Genomic DNA, 26,908 nt, shown 5'->3' on the forward strand with positions numbered 1-26,908 from the left:
GTCCAACCCTCAGTTATTAAGCTGATTGAGAATTATTCAGTGGCAAATGGTTTATTTCCATGGGACAGTGAACGCAGCATGTTGATTGAGGCAGGTTTTCTTACTTCCTCCAAGTCACTCGCGCGCGGCACGTTTGTCACTCATCTATCCGGGGACGACTGAGTCCTACTGAGTCCGACTGGACATCCTGAAGTGACGGCCTGGACGAAGCTCCGTGACGGCCTTTCCCGGTAGGTGGGGGTGTTTTTCCTTTGCTAATGTTCAGTGGAGTGAGCGGCTTGGTTAGCGTCGTCCTGCTGTCCTCAGGTGGACGATAAGACATGATGGACTGAGGACACGAGCACTGACTGACAGGTGAACGATCTGCTGACCTAGCATTAGCTTAGCTTAGTTTAGCTCACATCTGTCACTAAAAACAGTCCAACGCAATAACACAAGGACATGAGTCGAGAACAAGGAAGTTAATAAAGTCCTGTAAAGGGAAACAAACGTGTTTGCTTTTGCTTTCACAGAATCAATGTGCAGCCTATCTTTAGCTATATATAAAATCTAAAGTGATAAATGTATTTTGTTCTGATTAATGCTTCACTGGGACAGCTGGTAAATGTATTGATTGTGATCTTTATGGGTGTGGTAATTAGTTACTTTCACTTTCTATCGTGTGGGCACTGCTGTGGGTGTGTTTCTGTGTGGATTGATGTTGTACTCTATGGGGAGAGATTTGTCTAAAAGAATATTATTGATATTAATTAATATTCACAAATATATCCACAATTTTCATGTGGTTTTTAGATGTTCACATGTTTTTTTTTTTAGGGCTGTAGTCAGCAAAGGAAATGATTGGTCGACCAAGACTATGGCTCACATAGCGATTAGTTGACCAAATGGTAAATGGACTTGATTTTATATAGCGCTTTATCCCCACACTGAAGCAGTCTCAAAGCGCTTTACATATCAGCTCATTCACCCAATCACTCTCACATTCACACACCAGTGCAGGGGTCTGCAACCTGCGGCTCTGGAGCCTCATGTGGCTCTTTGAGTCCTTTGCCATAGCTCCATATAGCTTTAAAAAAATACTGAAATAAAGAGTTATTTTCTTACAGAGGCTATGATTAATGGCAAATAAAATCATGATATAACAAATAAATCACGTTATGCACCTTCCTACTTCATCTCCTGCAACATCTACAGACTATCAACTTTCCTGCACCTGTGGTTAACCTTAAGTTTTCCATCCCTGGTAAGATAACTAAACCAACAGAAACACTATTCTGGAAGTAAACAGTGATTTTAATTGTGTGGGAACAGATTCATTTAACTACCAATGTGCCGGTTATATATGCATGCTTTATGTGTGGCAAGAAATTAGCAATTAGCATGTGTTGACCACATGATCATGCATTAATATATTAAATACATTAACATAAAAAATAATATTTATATAAATTGTGTTCATGTAAACTGAAATGCGTAAGAATTTTAAGATGCAAGACACGGTTTTGTTGTTATTTTTTATGTCAATTTATTTTAAACTGTTTTTAAGTTGCCATTTACTTGATCAATATAAATCAAATCAATTTTCCAGCTCCAGGAGGACTTTATTCGGGGTGAGATGAGGTTAAATGGCTCCTTTGAGAGTAAAGGTTGCAGACCCCTGCACCAGTGGGACAGGACTGCCATGCAAGGCGCTAGTCGACCACTGGGAGCAACTTAGGGTTTAGTGTCTTGCCCAAGGACACTTTGACACATAGTCAGGTACTGGGATCGAACCCCCAACCTCTCGATCAGAAGACGACCCACTACCACCTGAGCCATGGTCGCCCGGACTAAAGAAACCAAAGAAAAGAAAAGAAGAAAAAAAAAAACAGAGAATGAATGAGCAGGTGCAGAGGAGGCCGAGGAGAAAGAGAGACATATTTTGTTTTGGCTTTTTGTGGTGCAGATTTGCTTTTAAACACAGACAATTTATGATCTGAACCTTATTCAAGCTTTGACCAGAACTAGCCAAAGCAAAAGTGAAACATACAGGTCCGACAGACATTAGGTATGTATATCAGAGCCCGACCTGAAACTGACAATTAAAACCTATTTTTACTCATACAAATGACATATTTACGGTTGTTTTAGTGATAATCCTGCTTTTATTAATATACTGATAATGTCAACATCGGATCAGCGCACGGCGAAACAAACGCAGGTCAGCAGTGGATTTATTTACATAATCCATGTATCAAATATAAGGATAATCCATGTTCTTGTGCAAAAAAGGGTTGATTTAACAGTGGATGCTTGTGTTTCAAGCCTGTCTTTATTTGTTCCCTCTCTACTCTGAGGACAGCACACTGACAGCTGAAGAGCAACCCCCCCCCCATTTATTTTTTATTTTTTCTTCAGCACACACTCACACAGAGCTGTTGCTGGACATAGAATCATACATACATTATATTGGTATGTAATCCTTATCGCGTGTATTAGTGAAATGCATTTTTTATTTGTATTTTTCACAGTATTGAAACTGATACCATTGCTGGTCGACCAATGAAAATCTTGGTGACCATGACGGCATTGACTAAACGACCAAAGTTGGCAACCCTAGTTTTTTTATATTACAACACACTTTTCTTTTTTTTTTTTTTATACATGTTTTTAGATTTTCCCTTTTTTTTTGTTGTTACATTTAGATATTTTTTATCGTGTTTTTCAGATTTTCACGTGTTTTTTTAGATTTCACATTGGTTTTTTTTAGATTTTCACAGTTTCTCATGTTTTTTCAATTTTAAAGTTTTTTTCAGATTTCAGTGTTTGTTATGTTTTTTGTTTTATGTGACAGACGTATGATGGCTCATTGATCACATCAGATCTGTCAGTGTGTTTACAAACATTAACACCATCCAATATCAGGTTGACAAAAACAAATTTCATCTTTTAAAAAATTGCGTAAAATTTTATGCTTTATATTTTTAATCGACTTAATTTTGTAGCAGATTTATTTGACTGAAACCCTGATGTCATTTAGTTGACTAAAATGTACAACTGAAATAGTCCTGATGACTTAATTTTAACTAAAAGTAAATTGCATTTTGGTTTCCAATATATTGGGTTTTATATATTTGAGCAGAAGCACACAAATGCACATCAAATCCGAACAATCAGTCAAAAACTAAAATTGTCAAATAAACATACACAAAAAGGAGAACAGCAAATACATAAAATCAACACATACACTACCGGTCAGTCAAAAGTTTTAGGACACCACACTTTTTCCAGTTTTTACTGAAAATTATTCAGTTTATAGTAAATAAAAGCATAGAACAAATAAGCAATTTGAGTTGAACAACTCAAAATGGAATAACTTTGTAGACCAAAATGTATTCTAAACATTTGACCCAAGTACAGTGTTCCAAAACTGCTTTAATGCAGACAGAGGGAGTTGTAAGTAACCAAAAAAAGTTGGAACACCTGTAGGAATTAGTAGCACCAGCTTTCAAGGATGATTCAACTTTCATTGCTGCAGAACAGCTTTAAATTGTTAACCCACTTTGTGTTCCCTGAAAAAGGCCTATTTGTATAATTTGGAAATTTTAATTTTCACTCATTCAGCAGTGATAGCTCAATAACCATCATTCCCAATCTTTACCATTCTCAAAATCATAGTTCTTGAAAATCAGCAAATGGCCCCCATACATTTTCAGATGTTTCCTGTTTCCTATTCATCATGCAGCTAATTTGAACATCATTCAGATTTGCCTTATCCAGTATGTAATATTTGTACTGTTATTTTTTTCCCTTAAACATTACATTTTGGCATGTAGTAGACACATTTCAATCAGTTTCCGTTCATTTTTAGTAAACTTGTGTTTTTTGGGTATAACCCTTAAATGCAAAATTCAGGAGTCATTGGAATATAAAAATAAATTAAAAAAAACAACTAATTTGATACTTTCCCAAAATTGTCTGGCTCTCCAACATTGCCACATGCAGTGTATTAAAGTTCCTTTCCAAACTAATTTTCATTTTAGTTAGGGATGCACCGAATATTCGGTGGCAGAATACATTCGGCTGAATATTGCAAAAAAAAAGCCTCATTTGGCCTTCGGTTTAGTGAGTTAAAAGCAAGGCCGAATAGTAGCGTGTGACGCAATGACCTAATCAAACAACGTGCAGTGATTTTGAGTTGGAAAAGTGTGTGAGCGTTGCTGCAGGAGCGCAGCAGCTGCTCCTCCTTTACGCACACAAACACAACCAGACTCTCTCCTATCCACTTACCGCTCTTCGTCATCCGTTACCGAGCCCGTTGTTGGGTCTCACTGCATAGGCTGGTGTAGCATTAGCATGGAGTGCTAACAGCTGATGTGTGTAAACAATGTGTCCGTGGCTCCAAGCAATGACTCCCCACATGATAGGCAGCAGAAAAAGTAGTGCAGTTTGGGCATCCAGTAGTTCAGTTTGCATTTACATATATGGCAATATAAAATAATTTATATTCTATATTACACCACAGTGTTTGTCTAAAATATAAGATAGTTGGAGATTGATGAGCTCACATTCTAGGAGGCGTGTTAGGTGACATCACCTGCCAAAGTGGGCAAAATCCAACTCGCCCATTTGGAGCTGACTTTTTACTAAATGTGGAATAACAAGGGAGGGAGGAAACAAAACAGTTTCAACTTTGGCCCTCTGAATAAGGCTCGGGAGATAAACAAACGTCGAAAAACCTTGTATCCTATTTTTAAGGAAAACTGACAGAAAGGCAGACATTCAAAAATGGTCGTAGACAAGCTTTACATATCGACGGGCAACTGTTTAGGGATTCTAACATCACCCCGTTTTTACTAAAAAAAAACAAACAAACAGAAAAAAGACAAAACAGGTGATGTATGAGTTAATTCACTCACTGCCATTGGCGTACATATACGTAATTTTAAAACCGAATGTTCACTGCCATTGACGGATGTACGTCAATTGTTTTTTTTGGGTTGCTAGTAATCACTGTGGCGGAGGTCCCTCATCAATATCTAAGCTGCAGTGTGATGTAGTGACCAACTATTGTCCTAAAGGTGGCAGCAGAGCACCTTTGGATGATAGATTAGTAGGGATGTAACGATTCACTCAACTCCCGATACGATTCGATTCACGATACTGGGTTCACGATACGATTCTCTCACGATTTATTTTACAAAATGGGACTGTATAAAATGACTGAAAAATATTTCTTTATTTTTTTTGGGAAAATACTATACTGTTTTTCATTGTCAAAAGAATCCCTTGATAAACTATTCAAAACAATGCAATTTAACTAAAAATAAATCTTGAATGAAATAAATAAAGGAATAATACAAATGAAGAAGCAGCTTATTATTTAAATTCTGGTTCTATAGTAAACAATACAAAACTGCATAATAGTTCTTTTTCTTTTTAAAAGTGTAACTGAAAATGTATTTTGTGCCTTAATAATTGGATTTAAACAGTCATTTTACTGTATTTAGGTCAGATATTTGTTTGAACCAGCAGAGGGCGCTGGTTCAATTTTCACAGCATTGATGTGAATCGCCATGGCTGATGGTGTAGGAAGTAAGTCTGACAGAGATTTTGATTATTTTACACGTTTGAGCATTGATTCCTTGAAAGAATTTTTGCGTAAAATTAGTATCGGTCTCCAAGGCAGAAAGACCGAGTTAGCTGCCAAAGCTAACTTCCTGACTTTTCAAAGTGTTTCAGCTGATGGCGTTACTCGAGTTCGCTTATCAACCTGTCCATCTTGTGCACTTCTTTCAGATTTGTAAATTGAATTAAAATAATAGCCTAATAAAAATAATCATGGACCTGGTTAGAGAATGGTGTACCTCGTAAATGTACCTTTTCAAAGTCAGAACTCGTACTGTCCTTTTCACACTCGGAAATCTCGATTGTCCCATCAATAATAATTAGTGATGCACTGAATATTCGATAACCAAATATATTCGGCCAAATATTGCAAAAAAAAGCCGCATTCGGCCTTTGGTGGAGTGAGTTTAAAGCAAGGCCGAATAGTAGCGTGTGACGCAAGGATGCAATCAAACAATGTGCAGTGACTGAGTGAGCGCGCGTTGCTTCAGAACCAGAGCAACAGCAGCTCCTCCTTTCCACACACAAACACAGCCAGACTCTCTTCTTTCCGCTCTCAGTCGTCTGTCACCGCATAAAAGTTTGAAGCTGTCCAATTCCACAACCGAGCCCGTTGTTAGCGCTGTGAGCCACAAATTCGTAAACATTGCCATTGTTTCCTCCTCAGTTCACAAGCGATGTTGGGTCTCGCTGCATAGGCTGGTGTAGCATTAGCATGGTGTGCTAACAGCTGATGTGTGTGAATAATGGCAGTGGCTCCAAGCAGTGATTCCGAACACGATCGGCAGCAGAAAAAGTAGTAGATAGTAGGAGAGGGGGGAGCTCACATTCTAGGAGGCGTGTTTGGTGACGTCACCTGCCAACTTGGGCTAAATCCAACTCGCCTGTTTGGAGCTGACATTTTACAAAATCTGGAGTAACTAGGGAGAGAGGAAACAGAACTTTTTAAACTTTGGCCCTTTGAATGAGGCTAAAGGAATGTATATCACTGTAGCAAAACCATTATAAAGATATTTTTTTTCATCATACCTCCCCTTTAATGTACTTTAGTTTTTTTTGGAATGCATGTTTTGTTTTATTTGAAGGGCTAATATAAATGAAAAACTTAATTGTGCTTTTTTTGAAAAGCAAAGGCTACTGGAAATTTTAAAAAAAAATAGGAGTATTCAATAAACATTCTCTTTTAAAAAAAAAAAAAAAAAAAAAAAATGTCTAAAATATATATTCTGGGCTATTTATACACTATTAAAAAAAATAGCGAAAAACTTAACAACCGCATTCGGCCAAACGTTCGGCCGGGCCGGTCTTGGGGGGGGTCTTCTGAGGCGGGTGGTGCGGGCCATGCCCTACCATGCCTGTGGGTGTGGCACCGGGTGGCCCCCGGCTTGGGCGGCGCCCTGCGAGCCGGGCTCTGCGGTGTGGCTGGGCCCTTTGGTGGGGGGGACTGGGGGGGCTTTCTTGGATGTGGTGTGGGGAGCGGTGGCTTCTCTCAGCCTGGGATCTTGGGGGCGTCTGGGGGGTTGCTCGGCCGTCGGGGGGGTGGCCTGGGGCTCCCTGGCCCCCACTCTTTCTGCTGGCCTGGCTGCATCTGCCGGCCTGGGGCAGTTCCTGGGTTTGCGTAGCGGTTTTTTGCACATATACTGGTCTACGATGCACTGGCACGCCTTGGGATGTGGGATAAAACTCATACTGGGCTTAACTTTAGACACATTAATCCAAAATACCTGTTTTAGGTACTACCACTAACTCATTCCCCCTGTTCACAGCCACCACCATTACAGCGAAGCTTCACACTTGTCACTATACTGGCTTGATTACACAACATAATAAGCACAATATATTCTACAACTTCACATCTCACCCTCACTGTAAAACGATCTATTCTTCCCCACCCTTTCTATTTCCTACCTTGAGTCTCTCCTCCCTGCTCCCTTTCCCCTCCCCCTCCCTCTCCACTTAGGTGTAACACTGCTCTCCCTTTTTATATCCTCCCTCTAATGAAAGATTTCTTACCCTTCCTTAGGGAGGGCTGGTGATGGTCACAATTAAGCAATAAAATAAATCAATTTATTTTATTGCAATAACAAAACATGCATTGCTGTCTCATAATGATTGCACTTCTTGTAGTGTTGACCTTTGACAGCATGTGCAGACAAGAGGAAAAAAAAAAAAAAAGTGAAGTATCCAGCAACTCACAGCACCACATACTAACACAGAACATGTGTGTACCTGAGAGGATTATTGATGTTGCGATCATGAGATAAAACCATCAACTAACTGTGCCAAACAGGTCATCTTTGCGTGTTGGGAGGAAAAGGAAGTTATGTCCGTGTGATTGACGGTGGGAAGTGCGGATACAGTAAGCAAGTGTGTGTGTGAGAGACAGGGGAGAGAGAGAGCGCTGATCACTTTTTTTCTGGCCTTATCATAGACAGTGCCGCTTTTAAGGTTTAAATGATCAACTTTGAGAGTTAATAAAGGATGAGTTCACCCAGAATGTAGGCTTATTCCAGAAATTAACAGCTTTGATTTTGCCCCGCTAAATGAGGACGTGTAGGACAGTCATCTGCTGCTGCCCTCTCTCTGTAGCGACGTGTAGGACAGTCATCTGCTGCTGCCCTCTCTCTGTAGCGGGGGAGGGGCTGCTGCCTCAGAATTACAGACAGTGACGGCCAGTTGCTGCTTTTTTTAAAATTTTTATTATTGATACATGCACTCCATACAACTATTATAATATATACAATTCACACATTTACCCGTTTATATAAAACATATAAATTATTTAGTCAAATTTACATATAGAAAAAAATACTTGTACTTAAATCAAAAGATTTAAGGATTCAAAAATGTCCAAAGTTTCCACTGCTCTTTTGTCTTATACTAAAGAGGTCTTATATTGGTCTGTTTTTTTTTTTTAAAAGTGGTGCAATTTTTGTGGCTTTAGGCTCCAATTATATTTATGTGTATAATATATTTCCTACAATATAAACACGTTCAAAATATGACTTTTTTATAGTTTCTATTTCCACTGTATCCAGAATAATAATATTTTTTCTCAACAAGAACTGTTGATTGATTTGTCACATGACTGCTCCAGGGTTTGAGGTTGTTTTATTTAGTTTCACATCTACCTGGGCTGCAGCTTGTTTGTAGTGTTATTTCAGCAAGTTTCAGTTTTACAGTTACAGTTCAGCAACCAAATTAAACTGAATCAACTAAGTGAATTAATAAAAATGGCCCATGAAAAGGCATTTTTCAAGTGAAAAAAATTAATCAAGTGAAATCTGTGACTTGTTGACCTGCACAACTCAAAGAATCGGAATCGAGAATTGTTTAGAACACGACTTGAAATTGAGAATCGGAATCAGATCAGAATCTTTAAAATCCAAATGATGCCCAACCCTAATGGAGATTGAACAACCCATCTAAAAAAATAATACACCTTCTCCCCTGTGCATAAATATTTCTCCTGAATTGACTTCTTTCTTTCAAACAATTTCATCGCACATAAGATTTCCTCTCAAATATATCCTATAATTAATAGCGATCGTGCCCCAAAATCCCTCACCCTGCAGTGTGACTTTAGTCAAATATTATCCTCACTATGGCGCTTTAACACTTCATTACTTTATGATATTGAATTTTAAAAATAATAAGGAAAGAATGGGAGGATTTCTGTTAACAAACGACTCCCCGGAAGAAGCACAGTCCTTACTGTGGGAAACTGACAAGGCTGTCATCAGAGGGAAGATTATATCATACTCTTTTTTTATAAGAACACACACCCAACACAGCATAACGTGGATGGCTGTTCATCATAGGAATGGGATCCACACAAGGTTCCTGCTGCTTAACAGAAGGTTTTCCTTGCCTCCATGATGAATTCATGTTGGGTGTGGGATACATATGTGTGTGTATTTACGTATATATGCATATGTGTGTATCCATAAAATGAAGAGTCCGTCCTTAAGACTGCTCTACTGTAAAGTGTCTTGAGATACCACTGGTTATGATTTGGCGCTATACAACATAAAAGATTGATTTGATTGATGATTGATAGATTGACGAAAAAAACAGAGAAACAGATTGAAGAAATATGAAGAAAATATAAGAAATTACAGAAGAATACACAGCAAACCCGTACTGAACTTCTTTTTAAAAAAACAAAAAAAAAAACTTAATCGGGATTACATCCTATCTAAAAAAAAAAAAAAAAAAAATTTCATTTTGCAACAATTACGATACAAAAACTTTTTACGCTCCAAAGAAAATTCCTTTATAGCAGCAATTTTAATAACTCTGGTCAAACTTTAACACACCTCAGGTCATTAATAAGGTTTTTCATGATTATCATCAAAACCTATACTTATCAACTTAAACCCTGACCTGAAGATAGTAAAAACTTCCTCAATAAACTTAAATCTACACAGTCACATAAAACAGAAAACCACCTTAGACTCATTCATTAAACCATGCATGAACACAAAATGCATTGGTATCTGTCGACAGGCAAAGACCTGGTCCAGATGGGTTTCCCTGCTGATTCTTCTAAAAACACTTCTGGATAATGTGGCTCCGCTTTCTTCACAGTAGTAACAGAGATTAAAAACTAAAGGTTACGTAGAAGGTCACATGAAGACAACGAACAGTTAAATTATTACTTAACCCAGCAAGATCCCCATGTTCCCCCAAGATACCGTTCATTTAACTTAATAACACACAGGAACATAAAATGATTTCAAAGCACTCACTTCCAGGTTAGAGAATGTAGTATTAGAGGTATATATATATACCAAGACCCAAACAGGATTTGTTAAAAATAGGACACTCCACAGACAATGTGGGAAGAACTTGATCACTTGATCAACATGGCACAAAAAATCTAAAAAGAAAACATAAATATTGACTCAACCCAGAAAAAAGCATTCAATAGAGTCAATTGGTCATCTTCCTCCTTGCTGTCTCAGGCAAATGTGGCTTTGGAGAATCATTCATACAATGGATATTCACCCTATACTCTAAACCTAAGGCCTCAGTAACCACAAACAAAATAACATCCCAAAGCTTCACACTGCAGAGGGGAACCAGACAAGACTGTCCACTCTCACCTTTGCTTTTTGCAATATTTGTTGAACCTCTCGCAGCAGCTTGACGTCAGAACTCTGTTATTAAAGGTTTCCACTCATCCATCTCAGAACACAAAATGAATCCTTATGCGGATTATATTTTACTGCATTTGCAAGACTCTAATCCTCATTAGAAGAAGTATTTTATCCAAAAACAGCATCTCTAAACTATCAGACTATTCCATTAACTGTTCAAAATCATCAATCCTCCTCTTAACAAAAAAATAATGGAATCCTGCAAACCAAAACCCACAATACCCTTCCCCCACAAATACAATTAAATATCTAGGCTTAAGTATATCATCAAATTTAAATTAACTAATTAAACTAAACATGGATCCGCTGTTGGATAAAGTCACAGAAGATCTGCGGAGATGGAACAATCTCCCCATCTCACTCCTTGGCAGAATAGCTTCAGTTAAAATGAAAATCTTACCTAAAATAAACTATCTGTTCTCTATGATCCCACTGAAACCACCAACGCAAGATTAGATTGTGCAATTACAAAATTTTATGTGAGGAAAAAAAACCCACAATACCCTTTCAACCCTTCAGAAAAAAAAGCGAGGGTGGTTTAGAAGTCCCTAACTTCATGCATTATTACCTAGCAAACCAAATATTATCGTTAACAGACTGGCTAGAACCAAAATAATACTACAACAACTGGCTAGAAAAAGAACAGTTAGACTGTAAACATATTAAACTCTCCGATCTCCATTTTATTTCTGCGACCCTCAAATGTCACAACTGCTTTAAAATCCCACTGATTGCCTCCACCCTTATTGTGTGATGGAAAGCCCTGGATGCAAATGTCCAACCTAGCATGCTGTCTCCAATTTGGCACAACCCCGACTTTGTAAATAGAAAAACACCGCTCTACCTGAAAACATGGGAAGAGCGCTCCAAGACCTCTTTGAAAATGACAGGCTCAGGACAAATAAAAATCTAACCCAAACATTCAATATAAATACAAATAATTTTCTACAGTACTTCTCCCCAACAGACATCTGCTCTCAGTGCACCCAGAGAACAGCTGATTCTTATTTACATGCCTTATGGTTTTATTCCCCAGTACAGCAGTTTTGGTTTGTAATTACTGAAAAACTGTCCTTCATTTTGGACTGCAGGATTCCTCTATCTCCTATGTCTGATAGGAGACCTGACGTTGCTTAATCTTCCAGCAAACCAATCGCAATCTATGCTTTTTTTTACCTCTATATATGTGGATAAATGTTGTGTTAAATGTAGGAAAATGTGCTAAATATGAGAAAAGTGAGATAAATAATGAAAATGTGTTAGCTAAACTTTTATACTAAATTTTCACACTAGGCACTAGTGAAGCTGTTTGGTGGTGCTTTCAGTTCTACTTTATTAATATCGCACAAATTACAACAAAGTCATCTCAAAGCGCTTAACAAAGTCTATAGTAAGAAAGAAAGAACCCAACAAGATTCACATGAACAAGCATTTAGCGACAGTGGGAAGAAAAAACTCCCTCCTTTTTATAGGAAGAAATCCCCAGCGGAACCAGTTTCAGAGGTAGCAGCCATCTGCGTCGACTGGTTGGGGTTAGTGGACAGAAGGGCAAACAGAATAGGATAGAAGGATAGTCCATCAGAGTGTCCCAGGCAAGTTGAGCCATATACCAATGATCAGTCCAGCTGAGAGTCTCAGACTAGTTGAGCCGTGAACCATTGCTCAGTCCATCTGAGTGTTCCAGACTAGTTAAGGCACGAGCCATCGATCAGTAACTGCCAGCTCCAGCATCAAGACACCTAAAACAGAAAAAAGAGTCTTTGGAGGGCGAGGAGAAGGCACAGAATGCAGAAAAAACATGATCAACTATGACACTCGTTCCTAGTGGTTAGGTTAATATTAAATGTCTAGTGGCATCCTCCATGCTCTCAAATGCTACCACTGCAGATGAGGTTTGTCTTGTACTGGTTGCATGTAATAATATATGGGGTGGACATCAGTGTGAAGCAGTGTGAGCAGTATGATGGGCTATGCAACGAGGAACAGAAGTGGGGGGTTGTCTGTCATAGGACATTGATAGCTGCTCTCTGTTGAGATATAATATGAATCAAAGGTAAGAGCAATGATGGCGCTCAATCTTTAAATCTAGTTACAGTTTAGTTTCATACAGTGATCTACTATAGTGTACTCATCTCTCAGAGTTTAAGCAGGCTAATATTCTAAATTTAAAGGATAACGAGAAGTGCTCTGAAAGATCCTCTTTTTATTTCCCCCCCCCCCCCCCCAATTTGCTGTTGCGTCTGCTCTCCCGGTGGGTTGGGTGATTAAAAAAAAAGAAAAAAAAAAATGGCATTAAAAAGTCTTAAAACATATTGAATTTAATTTCACTGTAGCTGTCAGAACCCTGACATTACATGTAGTGTAGTTCACTTACAGGTGCAGTGTAAATAATGTCAGAGCCATTGACTGACTTGTGATGTACTTATTTTCTGGAGCTATGACTCGTATATTGTTTCTAAAAGTGTAGAATTCATCTTTTGTTTTTGGCTGTGGAAAAGGAAATAAAATCGCAATGATCGTTCTTATTAAAACACAGTACATCAGAATCTCAATATATATTCAATTGGTACCAAATTACTGTGATAAATTTGAATCAGGAGGACAAAAGCATATTATCTCAGCTCTAATATGCAATCTAAATATGTGAGTAGTTCTCTCTTTTTCACATTGCAACGTACAAGACACCGTCAGGAGACCCGAAACAACATATACAATTATTTACAAATGTTATACATTACAGCGTTGTGTGTGTTAGGAAAATAAAATAGATAAATGAATACATTATAAAATAAATTAAAGCTGCAAGCAGCGATGACCGCAGAAATTTTAAAGTGTTGAGACATAGTTCACCATTTTCTAGGATTATATTGCAAACTGTCCTGCAATGTTCTGTGCAAATATATTGTCTATGATTTCCGTTTAACAATAGGTGGTACTATGACTATGAATGACGGTTAGGTATACCATTACTCATACAAATAAAAGCTGCTACTGTATAATTAATTAACATCGACTTAGTCTACAAACTCTTAATAACTTCCATAAGCGTAGCACATCATCCAAGTGAACAGGTTGCAAAGGGGAATATTTAGATTCAACTTTATTGTCAAGATTGTTTTATAACAAACAAATAAATGTGTGTGTTTAAAATACAAATATGAATGAATGCAAGACGTATTTCTATAAAAATTTGTAAAAGCAAGGTGTGTGTGTGTGTTCAATATCTCATGATGAGACATCACATCACTCTTTACAGTGATGTGATGATGTCATAAATAACTTTTACTTCAGTGATGATGCCAGAATTTTGCAGAAGTTGATGATATCACATATCCAATTCCCGCAAAATCAAATTTTTCACCAGTCCTAATATTCATTCAAATTTTCAAGTTTAAACATGTATAGGTCCTCAAAAATGCAATGACTTTTTTGTAAGAAAAATATTAAAAATGAGGTACATTACAATAGTTGTGCTTGGGCCCTAATAAATAGACATAATGGGCCTGTACTACGAAGCTGGATTTCCTCTTATTGCGCTAACTTCCAGGATTTAATCCGTGTGCTGTTAACTATTTACTATCACTATCACCATGGTAACTTAGGCTGAACAGCTAACCTGGTCAAGAGTAGGTTTTGTTCTGGCTCGGATATGAGCAAGTGTGCAAGTCCTACCTCCTGACCAATCAGTTCTCTTGGAGAAGGACCTGCCCGGAATAGGTGGGTCATTGCTATGTGGATCTGATGGGACAGCTGACAGACAAGAGAGAATATTTAGGCATCAATGCAATTCTTTAATTTACTCAATGACATCCTATAGGAAACATAGTTTTATCTGATGGACTGACCTACATTAGTCAGCTAGTAAAGCCTGCGTGCGTTGGATGCTCTGTGACCAATAAATTATTGCATTCATTCGTGTATTCTGTAGTGACGCTGAGCGCCTCAGTCTTTTAAGATAATACAGGCTGTATAAAATACAAATATTGTCCACCTTATGATGTAGGCTGAGCTGAATGAATGCAGCATCAGAGCCACAGAATGCTTCCAAAATGAGGCAGATACATGAATCTGTGCTGTAATAAAGTGAAACTGATCAGTGCCCGTTTATTCTCTTGTGAATTTTTTACTGTATAATTTCACTAATCAATTATCTACCTGCATTCTTTCCTTCCTGCTTTTTCTGCAGCGACAGTGTTGTTTTTGGTCTGAAATATGGATTTAAAGTGTTATTTTTAAAGAATTGTTCCTCAATTGGGACGTAAGTCTGCACTGCTTCTCTGTGTTTGTGATTGCTCTGACGGTGCAAGCTCCGCCCCTTTCATGTGAGCTTGCATGTAGCCAGGCTGAAATCACCTGGGTTAAGTGAACATGTTGATAACCTGTTTATAGTACAGCTGCTCTGTGAGGGAGAGATATCAGGATATTTATTTAGCTTTGTAGTATAAGCCCAAAGAAATGCATACATACATAAATAAATATAAAAACATTGTGCAAAAAGAAGTAGGTAGCCCTGGCAATGTTTGCAATGTATTCAGAGTAACATTGTGGTGTGGGTCAGACTTCCACAGATGTGACCGTGGTCCAGCTTTTTGGTTCAGATGGAAGAAGGCAGAATGTCATGCCTCCACCTCCTCACCTTCCACCGAGAGCTGCTGGTGTCCAGGCTGAGGAGCATCCAGTGCATCCTGGACAACCTGCTGGCCTCTGGCTACTTCTGCGAGGAAGACATTGAGATTGTTCAGCAAGCAAACACCAAAGCAGATCAGGTGAACACCCCTCCCCCCTCCTCCTGAGCCATCTCCCAATCAAAGATGACTGCTTCACAAAAATGAAGTCAACTCATCAAAACAAGAATCGAGAAAAGTTTAAATGTTTTTCAGGTACGCAAAATCTTGGATCTTCTTCGGTTTAAAGGCGAGGAGGCCTGTGAATACTTCCTTTTCGTCATATATAAAGTATATGATGCGTACATAGACCTTCAGCCGTGGCTAAAGGAGATCAACTACAGCCCGAGCACAGAAGTAACAAGAATAGAAGTGGTGAACACAGATCCCAGTAAGTATTGATTCATAGTTGCAAGCAATCTATAGTAATCCATATGCAAAGGTTAAAATAAATGGTGCATTGTAAAGAAGATTTAATATACTAAGAGGAAATAGACAGGGAGACCCTCTTTCCCCTCTATTATTTACTATATTTACAGAGGTGTTAGAGGCAATAAGAAAGAATATGAATATAAAAACATAACAGGTAGGAAATGAAATGCATAGTCTGGCACTTTATGCAGATGACATAATTGTCTCTCTTACTTCACCAGAAGAATCTGTAAATTAATTAATGGAAACAATTGATGAATATAGTGCAGTCTCAGGGTATACATTGAGCAAAAATAAGTGTGAATCATTTGTAATAGCAAAACAAATTAGTCAAGCTCTTAAAGTGAAATATAAGCTTAGGTGGGACGCACAGTAAATAAAATATTTGGGTATTAAGATTAGTAAGAACTTAGAAGAGCTGTATAACAGTAATTATGATGTGTTAGAAAACAAATTACAATGGGACTTAAATAGATGGAAGCTAATACCAGATGGAATACTGAGCGGAGTGGAAACACTAAAAATGATGGTACAGTACTACTGTCAAATTTTATATGGAATAATAGAAGGCAGAGAATAAAATTTAAAACTTTACTACAGTAGAAAGAAGGAGGAGGATTAGGTATTCCTAATTTGCAAAACTACTTTTATGCTACACAGTCTTAAAATCAAGCAATGGACGAAAGGGGAAACCGAAGTCAAATGGATTCAATTAGAACAAGAAGTAGCCAAGTTATCAATAGGGACATTACCGTTTATAAGTAAAAAAAAAAAAAAAAAACATTGGAAAGACGAGGTGGACAGAATGTATGTATTTTAAACACTATTAAAAACTGGAAGCAGGAGTGTAAAATACTAAAGATAAATAGTGAATGTGTACTCTTCAGGGAAATGGCACACAATCCTGACTTCATACCAAATAAGTCTGACAAAATATTAGATTTGAGGGCCAGAAAAGGGCTAAAACATACAATTAATTACAAACAATTAGGGATGTAACAATTAATCGTAAGGCAGTTAAAAATTGATTCATAGGTGTCACGATTGACATCGATACTTTGAAAATTGAATCGCAGTACTTTTTTAAACAGCAGTGGGCGCTATGTATTTATCCCTTCTCTTGTCCAGCAGTGTACGCGGCGGGCGGAATGTGCTACTACTTTCTTTCTGGCCGCCTTCTTAAACATGTTTATAAATGATTCCTTACCCCTTTAGCACCGAAAGAATATCTGTAATATTAGGTTACCAGTGCCCTCTGCTGGTCCAAACAAATACCTGACGTAAATCGGTGCAACGATGTTTTTTTTTTTTAAGTCCAATTGTTAAGGCACAAAATACATTTTCAGTTGCACTTTTAAAAAGAAAAATAACTATTATGTTGTTTTGCATTATTTAATATAGAACCAGAATTTAAATTATTAGGCTTCTTCTTCATTTGTATTATTCCTTTATTTAATTCATTCCAGATTTATTTTTAGTTAAATTGCATTGTTTTGAATAGTTTATCAAGGGATTCTTATGACAATGAAAAATATAAGTAAAATAGTAAAGTGTATTCTGTTTTTTCCCCCCAAAAAATAAAAGAATACTTTTCAGTCATCATTTGACTACAGTCCCATTTTGTAAAATAAATCGTGAGAGAATTGTATCGTGAACCCAGTATCGTGAATCGAATCGTATTGGGAGTTGAGTGAATCGTTACATCCCTACAAACAATACATTAGTTTCTTTTGAAACAATATCTGCAACTTATGAACTAGACCAAAACATTTTTTTAAGTTTTTACAGCTAAGTTACCTTATGCAACACGCAGAGATGAATGAAACGTCAAATGAAGTATTTGGTCCAAAGTACCAAGAAAGCTAAAGGAAATTTCTCCAATATTTATGAAATATTACAAAAACATTGTTTAATTGGAAATAAGTTAAGAGAAAATGGGAAAAAGATTTAAACATTAGCATTGAGGTTGAGGAATGGAAAAAAATCTTGTATGGAAACCGAAAGATGACTTTTTCCAAATATTGGAGAGAATTTGCATGGAAGGTAAGCAAGAGTCATTTTATCACACCCTATCAATGTGAAAAATACTCTGCTTATGGCACTAAATGTTGGAGAGGGTGTGGAGAGGAAAAGGCAAATTATATACACTAGTACAGTGCCCGTCAGAAGTATGCATTCATAAAGTGGTGTATTTTTCTGTAATGTATGTTTTTGGAGTCATTATGTGTATTTTTGTATATTTCTGTTGTGTTTTTGTGCATTTTTTTTGTATAATTGTAGTTTTTTGTTGCCATTGTAGTGTGATTCTGCAGTCATTTTGTGTATTTTTGTATTTTTTTTTGGTGTAGTTTTGTGCATTTCTGTTGTCATTTTGTGTATTTTGTATAAATATTTAGTTTTCTGTTGAGTCATTTTCATATTTTTTTGTTGTTTGGTGTATTTTTCTGTAATGTATGGTTTTTGGAGTCATTTTGTGTGTTTTTGGAGCCTTTTTGTGTATTTCTGTTGTCGTTTTGTGTACTTTTTCTATAAATATTGTTTAGTTTTTATTGTTTTATTTTACGCATTTAGTATATTTTTATCATAAATAATGTGTGTGTGTGTCTACCTCCATCTCCTCCGTGCGTTATCTCACATACGCGTGTGCGTCATGCACATAATTCGTTGCAGGTTGTTGAGAGGTCAAAAAAAAAAAACCTACGCAACTCTCTCTCTCACCAGCTCTGTCTGCGTTCAGCATGTACATCCTGGTGCAGTGCACGCACGCGCATCAGCTATTTGTGTACATTGTAGCTGCTAGCATCTTTCTTAACACATAGACTAATATAAGAAGAAACACTCACCCTTACGCAGAACAAACAATGTGTTGCGGACCCATCCACTCACAAAAAAAGCAGATAGTTTGTGATATGGTCGGCTAATGGCCATCAGCACAGCCACCGCCCATAGTCAATAGTGCCTTTTGAAAACATAATATAGGGTCTTTCTTACCAGTGACACCAGTATAGTGCAATTTTCCAGTAAACAATATATTGGTTCCTTCAACAAACAGTGACAAAATTTCTGTGAAGACGTACCTGCACATTTTAGTGAAAAAGCAGAAAAGGTTTTGAAAAAAAATTGATACTTAGCGGGAGCATATCGATAATCGATCGTGTGGAAAAATATTGCGATATATTGCCGTATCGAGATAACGTCGCACTCCTACCTTCAACGTGGAGGGGGAATACCCCTTGTTCAGAAGTGAATGTAGGATTGCAGGAACCAAGTAGTGCAAGGGTCCACATTATTACTCGATCACCAGGCCGAGAATGGCTGGACTAATGTGCTCTGACCTAAGTTATAGTATTAGAGCAAAGATACGTTTGTGTTTCCATTAAAGTTTGAGAAAAAAGGGCAATTGTGTGGAAATATTATAAGGAGAGCAGACTAAAGCTTAGGCTCCTTGACTGTGGGGCTATAATTCCAATGAATTGCATTTAAACCATTACGTCCACATTTGTTTTTTTTTATTTTGACTTTAATTACTTTAATTAGTTTTTAGGTGAACAAATGCTTTTGGCCACAAAGTAACTAACAGGAACTAATCGCTGACCAACCCTTTTCCAGTCAGCAGGTACTCTGAGAAGATGAGACATGAAATGAGCCGAGACTCCAACTTCATAATGTCATACGGCGAGTGTGAGGAGACTCGACTGGAGGAGCTTTACATCGACACTCAGATGGAGATGTTAAATGAACGCAATGAGAGTCTAGGCTTTCTGCACAGCCTGGACCAGCTTTTGGGAGACCAAAGGGAGGCTATGTTTAATCCCCAAGGTGAAATTATTTATGTGATGGGTGATGCTGGTATGGGAAAGTCCATTCTCTTGCAGAAGCTCCAGAATCTGTGGTCCAAGAAGGAGCTGCAGACAGATGCCATCTTCTTCTTTAACTTTCGCTGTAGGATGTTCAGCATGTTAAAGAGCTCAGATCCAATCTCACTCAGAGAGTTGTTATTTAGACACAACTGCTTCCCAGACTATGATCCAGATAATGAGGTGTTTGAATACATACTACGCTGCCCGGAGAAGGTGATTTTCACATTTGATGGCTTTGATGAGATCCAGGCAGATGTCGGTGTGATGAATGTGTTGGAGGTGGCATCACCAGAGCACAGGGCCAATCCTTTGCAGCTGCTCATCAGCCTGCTCACTGGGAAACTTCTCCAGGGCTCCCAGAAAGTGCTGACAGCACGCACCGGCATCGAGGTTCAGAGCAGAGTGATCAGGAAGAAGGTGGTGCTTCGGGGGTTTTCCCCAAATCATCTGAGAACGTACCTCCACCTGCACTTCAAAGAGCAGGAGCACAGAGAACTGGTGTGGAACCAACTGGAAGCCAGTCCCCACCTCTGTGGCCTGTGCTCTACACCCCTCTTCTGTTGGATCATTTTCAAGAGCTTTTGGCACCTGCACATGTTCCATGACAGCTTCTGTCTGCCAGAAACCTTAGTTGCACTCACTGACATCTTCCTCCTGCTGACTGAGGTCTTCCTCAGTCATCAAGCCTTGCCTGCTCCTTCCCTGCTAAAGAAAAGCATGCGATGCACCTTTGAGACGTTCAAGGCCGGACTCAAGCCACTCAGGGCCTTTGCTAGGTTGGCTCTTCTGGCTATGGAGAAAGGAAGCTTGATATGTGACAAAGCAGAGATGACAGCATGTGGTCTGAACCAGGAGGATATCACTTTGGGCTTTGTGAGACCTTGTTATGATCCCAGTGGCAGCTCAACTACCTTTGAATTCCTCCATGTTACCTTGCAGTCGTTTTTGGCAGCGTTTGCTCTGGTGTTAGATGAACAGTCGGCTCCCAGCTCAATCCTGAAATTCTTCACAAAGGTCAACAAGAGAAGAGCTTTCTGTATGCCTTTAGATTTCTGCTGCAGCAACTCCAAGAAGCCCAGCGACAATGACCGCTTCAACGCTATAGAGCATCTGCAGTTCATCAACCTGTTTCTGTGTGGCCTGCTGTCCAAGCTTCACACTGGCCTGCTAGAGCAGCTGTTGCCGCCTGTTATGGTAAAGAAAAAGCAAGCCTTGCTAATGTCCTACCTGTCCACACTTGTCAAGTCCCACTTAAAAGGTTTACCTGGTTACCCTTCAGAAGAAGGCAAGAAAGTACACGTCATGCCCAACTTCCTGTGGATTTTGAGATGTGTCTTTGAAACAAGAAGCAAAGACATTGCCCAGATGACTGCGAAAGGCATCTCAGCCAACCTAATCAAACTAGGATACTGTAACGTTTACTCAGGCGACTGCACAGCCATCAACTTTGTTCTGCAGCACCGAAAAAAATTGCTGGGACTCGACATGGACAACAACAAAATCAGTGACTATGGGGTAAAGCAGCTGAGGCCTTCCTTTTGTAAGATGACAGTCGTGAGGTAACATTTTTCTTCTTCCTTCAAACCTGAGCTGTACTCTGGCTCTGTAGCTGATAGTGTTTCACTCCCCCCTCTCAGATTGTGCGTCAATCAGATTTCAGACAACAGCGTTGAGATTCTTGCAGAGGAACTTTGTAAATACAAAGTTGTCGAGGTGTTGGGGTGAGTCCAAAAATCATTCTGTTCTTGTCTGTTCCAATTCTAATTCATATAGGTTTAGCGTATATATATATTTTTTAAGGCACTCCAGTCCCTTCATTATTCACTTTATCTCTGACGCTACAAATATAACCGGATCTCTTTGCTTTCCACTGATGACATGTTCTTAAGATGGAGCCTTAATATTTGCTCTTTGCCTGTTTAAAAACCATTTAGTTCTGTAGCAGTAAAGACATTACCTTATAACTTTAAAACTTTAACTTCAGAACTTTAAAATTTTAACTTAAGAATTTTAAATTTAGAACTTTAACTTAAGAACTTTAAAACTTTAAAGCAGAACTAAGTAACTTGCGCTTAGCACTCCCCCTTTTGGTTATGTCAGTGTTGTAAAAACTCAGCACTCCACGCTACCTGCCCCACCCCACAGCTACATGAGACTAAGGAGTGTATTCACACTATTGCTCTCCCAAGACAGTAGCAACCGATCACTTACAGTCAGTGTGTATGATTGCTGTGTGTCGCTGCTGAGCTGTCACTGCATGGAGTTGCTCCGTTTTTCAGACAAAATTCTTCTCTGACTTTTTTTGCTGGCTCTGCCGTGATATAAGTTTAAGAAAAGTTAATTTGTAGACAACTGTGTGCAGCCACGAGGCTGGTCATAATATAGCATTAGTTTGTTTTGGGCTGTTGTAAAGCAGTACGTGTTGCCACTGGGACGGAGGCAGGGAAAGTTGGAAGGGCTGCCAGAGACAGCAGGGAGAGATGAAAGACCCCCCTATCACCCCATAAACACTTGTATTACCCTCACAGGGACTACGAGAAGGATTTATTATGGTGAAAAAAGTTACTTAGTTCTGCTTTAACTTTAGAACTTTAAAACTTTAAGTGCATGATGTGAAGTGGTTTTATCAGAAGAGTATTTAAACTGTGTTGGTATTACAGTTGAACCAGTATTAAATGCCCAGTAATTTCTTTTTAATCAGATAAAGAAATAGTGTAGGCCTCACGGATCATTTAAGTTCATTTGCTTGTTAAAAAAAGAAATAAAAAATTGTATAAGGTTAAAATTGACATTTCAAAGTTTGTTTTTATCTCCACTTTAAACACTCTTGTTGACAAGTCGGAAAACATTTATACATTGCACTGTGGGATGTGAAGTCCTGTATACTGATGCATAGAACTGTGTTTACTTCATTCTTTTTGTGATTTCTTGTGTTTCTTCTCCAAACAAGGAGGACAGGGATTGGCTTGACTCAATTTTAGTTCTGGTTTGTTCCCAGTATCCCTAGTGATATCACCTCACTCCACCACACATTAAATTTTTGCTGGATTCAGATCTTTCTGTGTTAACCTCAAAATAAACATCAAACATTTGTTTGAGGCCACTTTCAGTGAAAACTGCAGAAATGTGTTGGGAAGTCACTTTGGCAGAGTTTTTGGAGGCAAACACAAGAAATCATGATGAAGAACAAAATCAACTTTTGAGCGGCAATTTAACGCTTGTTTTACTTTTCCTTCAAGCAAATGATCTTGGATTTATTGATCTATGAGGCCTCACCTTGTCTTTATCTGGTTAAAAAAATATAATCTTTATCTGCTTTAGTTCTTTTAGTTCTTTCAGCACTAAGGGACGCTGGGCCTGCTGAACACTCTTTTTTACCCACATATTTGGGTTGAGATACCATAACTATAAAGTCTTTGGAACAGAGATTATGCAAGTTTTTATCTTCTAAATTGTTTAATTTTTTATATTATGCATCTTGGCGGTTTTTGTGACTCACTATCATTTGTACAATCCTGACTCTGACTCTTTTCAATAAGCATGTTTTTACGGCTAAATGTTTGGTGTGTGCTTTACTCCTTAGTCTGTACTTCAATCACATCACAGATGTTGGAGCCAAGAGAGTGGCCCAGATTATTGAAGAATGCCCCAAACTCCGTGTTCTCAAGTATTCCAACTTTCAAACAAACCAGCCATATGCCACATGCTCATGATTGTAACTTTTTTGACTACTTCTCTGTAGGATTGGTAAAAACCAAATCACTGGCATTGGTGGGCGGTATCTGGCTAACGCCATCCAGAAGAGCTCTTCAATATTTGAAGTGGGGTAAGTGTGTGTGTTTAGTGTTAGTGCTGCTTTATCTCTGCAAACAAGGGGAAAAATAAAGGACATCTAAAGCCTTTCTCTGGATTTGGGCTCTTGTGTCAAAGATTTATCACTGGGGCAATAAAAGTCATATCAGAGCATGTTCATGCTGTCTGAAGCAGCTCATCTGGATGTTTCCTCCCAGGATGTGGGGAAACAGCATCAAGGATGAAGGCGCAGAGGCCTTTGCACAAGCTTTGAGGAACCACCCCAGTCTCACCAACCTCAGGTGAAATGATACGACATGAATGAAAACTAAAGAGGATCATCCACGCTTAGTAACTGATTTTTTCTTTTTTGTCCAAGTTTGTCGGCTAATGGTATCACTTCCAAAGGTGGACGGATGCTGGCAGAAGCTTTGAAAGACAACAGTGTTCTCCGCATATTATGGTATGAGCTAAAGCTGCATCGATGGAATGAACAGTGAAACCTTTCCTTGGAAATGTTTTTACTGCTGTAAACCACTAGAGAGCAACAGTAACTTTGTTTTGAAATTGTTGCCGGCCAAGTTTCTCTTTTTTTTTTTTTTTTTTTTTTTTTTGAAAAAGCACATTAGTGTTATGCTGGATTTCACTGGCTGCTAGTTGTCACAACCTGTTTTCTGTAATAAGATATCATCATTCAGCAATCGGCTTCTTAGTTTGTCTGTCCCCGTTTCCAATGCTGATGGTGATGAATTTAATGCTGTCTGATGAGCTTTGGTCACATGGACCAAGTTTACTTCTTTAAACTTTAGCTGCAAAGGAAGAAGCAGTGATTAATACAAAATCCTGAATTACATTTAGATTATTGTAGAAAAACAAAAATAATAATACAGACTTTCTTTCAGCAACAACACAAATCGCAATCTGTAATTTGGACCCCTCATTCTTGACTGCTTTGAGTCTGTTTTGTTTTGGGGAAAAAAAATCAAAATTTTCTCACAATTTCACGACCACCAACTATGATTTTAACAAGTTCTTTATCTGGTCAACAAGGCCCTGATTTCCATCTGAAACTTCTGCACTTACCTTATTATCTGATGTAGCTATTTAGATCTTGAGAAGAGACCCCAACTGTTGTGGCAGTTTGTATGAATAAGACAGAGTCCAGCTTTAGGGTTGCTAGTAAGATGTGGACACAGGGTTTATTTGGTCATAGGGTGTTGGGGAACAGACCAGTCTGGGATCTCAGAGGTAAACAAGCTTTAAGTGTGTGCCTCAGTGAATCTGCTGCTGTTCAGTGCTCTCAGGGTTATGTATTTGCTGATAGCGGTAGTTATAAAATGGCGGAGCCTCTTCAGGCAGAGACCTCGGTAAATGCTATCAGTGTATGATGGTATCTAGCCTGCGTAAGGCAGTCTGACCAGAACTGACCAGGAGAGAGTTCTGTAATTACATAGCATGCAGTGTGTGGCGCTCTTGCCGCTCCCTGTGCGTGTAACCAGTAGCTTGTGTGTGTGTGTGTAGGTTGGTGGAGAATGAGCTGACACATGATGCGGTACCATCACTGGTTGAGCTTATTCGAGCAGACACAGGTTTGATCCACCTCTGGTAAGCTGCTATACAATCAACCCTTATTACAACCAACACACTCATTCACTCCAGATGACTGAATGAATACACTCACAATTGTTATCTGACTAGAATTGTAGCAGATGTAGAAGCATATTTAACAATTACCAAATATGCACTTCATACTGTTTAGCAGTATTAGCTCACTGCTAATCATTACCATGGGTTTGTCTGCAGGCTTATCAATAACCAATTCTCTGTGGAAGGGATCAGGAACTTTGCTGAGGCTCTTGTTCACAACACCAAACTCAAAGAAATATGGTGAGGCTGGTTTATAGCAGTAAAGATCCCTTAGAATCTAGTGTTTGAAAAGTGTTCAGTGCATGTGTTCTTATCCCTGCAGTGTAAAAGGAAACCAGCTGTCAGAAGAAGAAGAGAACGAGTTTGTGTCGGAGAAACGACTACGCTTCTACTGAGTGAATCCTCACAGCTGTAATCAGGGGCCGATGCTCTTCATTATGAACATTTACAAACTGCAGCGTGGGAAGCGGGCTCGGGGGGTCTGGGATGGTTCGAAAGCTACCTCATAGTGTGATGCCCTATTGCATCACTGGGTGAAATATTACACTTAAAGTTTACATCCCTGACTTAGGCTGTGTTGTAAATGTCATACTAACGTACTAACATACTAAATCTTATGTCAAAATGAGTATGAAGTGCGTTCAGTTTAGATAGTATGAAAAGATTGAGTATGCGAGAAATACCCAGATGTATACTCCATGGCAGTGGTTGCCAATTCAGGGGTTGCGAGCCGCCGAGTGGGGGACGTGAGAACACTTCAAGAATACTCCTCAGGAGGCGATATTGACAGATTTACGGCACTCGCATTTGCACGTCACTTTACTGCACCACAGACACGTGCGGGTGTGTATCTTTGGTCGGTTAATACCGACCAAAGATAACACGGAACGGCCAGAGGAAAGCGGATGAATACCGCTGCAAATACACACGCTGGTTTTTTTTCTGCTGCTGTTAAGCCTGGGTTTTTTTTTTTGAGGTAATAAATGCAGAAGTCCTATGTGCACATATTATTATGTTTTCAATCACAGCCTGGGATAGTGGGGGTCAGCAGTGTCATATCATTATTTTGGGGGTCGCGGGTTGAAAAGTTTGGGAACCCCTGCTATATGGGACTGGCTTCAAGCTAAAGGTCAAACATCCCCTTTTCAAAACAAGTGTCTCTTATCTTCCATTAGTTTTTTTTTAAAGCTTTTGTAAATAGGGCTCTTGTTTTGAAGTTAACCTAAAGTTAGTAGCACAATGGCGGGTCTCAGAAAATCTCTGAAATGTCGGCATAAAATGTGTTCAGTTGTACAGGCTTATATTTGAATGGAAGCATGGTGCTGATTGTTCTATGGTGACTTTAAAAGTCATCTGTTTTTTTTTTTACTGTGAAGATGTTCCAATGAATCTGAAAAGCTTCTTGTTGGTTTGGGTGCACAGACATGCCTTTTCTTTCTAGGACTGACTTCTGATATCAGATCAGAATAAGAAGTCAGATGTTCAAATCAATAGGAACAGAGCAGTATCTTCTTTAGGGTCACCATAATGCTGCGTTCACACGGGATGCATCACGAAATGTACGTACGTCCAGATTACATACAAAGTCAATGGATAGATGTGTCCCAGATGCAGTGCGGCGGTGCAGTGCGATCCACACGTCAAGTGCGATTGCAGTGCGAGCGTGCTCCCGATTTTACGCATATCTGCACATCCGCAAGTTGAAAATATTGAACTCCTGCGGCTGTTTCGCATGACAAAAGCC

General features: G+C 38.8%; 1 protein-coding gene across 5 annotated transcripts; it reads left to right on the forward strand.

Annotated features, from left to right (window-relative positions):
- Window positions 1-128: 128 nt before the first annotated feature.
- On the forward strand, window positions 129-26,908 carry nod1 (nucleotide-binding oligomerization domain containing 1). Of its 5 annotated transcripts, none has more exons than XM_028470568.1 (12): window positions 129-230; window positions 15,328-15,535; window positions 15,650-15,824; window positions 19,475-21,284; window positions 21,363-21,446; window positions 23,309-23,392; window positions 23,468-23,551; window positions 23,736-23,819; window positions 23,897-23,980; window positions 25,039-25,122; window positions 25,321-25,404; window positions 25,487-26,908. In XM_028470568.1, the coding sequence occupies exons 2-12, from the start codon at window positions 15,368-15,370 to the stop codon at window positions 25,557-25,559; spliced, it is 2,814 nt and encodes a 937-aa protein (XP_028326369.1). In that variant the 5' UTR covers window positions 129-230; window positions 15,328-15,367; the 3' UTR covers window positions 25,560-26,908. The 5 variants fall into 5 exon arrangements, 4 of the variants coding, with proteins under 4 accessions (XP_028326369.1, XP_028326373.1, XP_028326370.1 ...); XM_028470569.1 differs by having other exon boundaries at window positions 148-354; XM_028470570.1 differs by lacking the exon at window positions 129-230 and adding an exon at window positions 2,025-2,047.

This window comes from Gouania willdenowi, chromosome 16 (assembly GCF_900634775.1).
Source record: "Gouania willdenowi chromosome 16, fGouWil2.1, whole genome shotgun sequence".
Lineage (NCBI taxonomy): Eukaryota > Metazoa > Chordata > Actinopteri > Blenniiformes > Gobiesocidae > Gouania > Gouania willdenowi.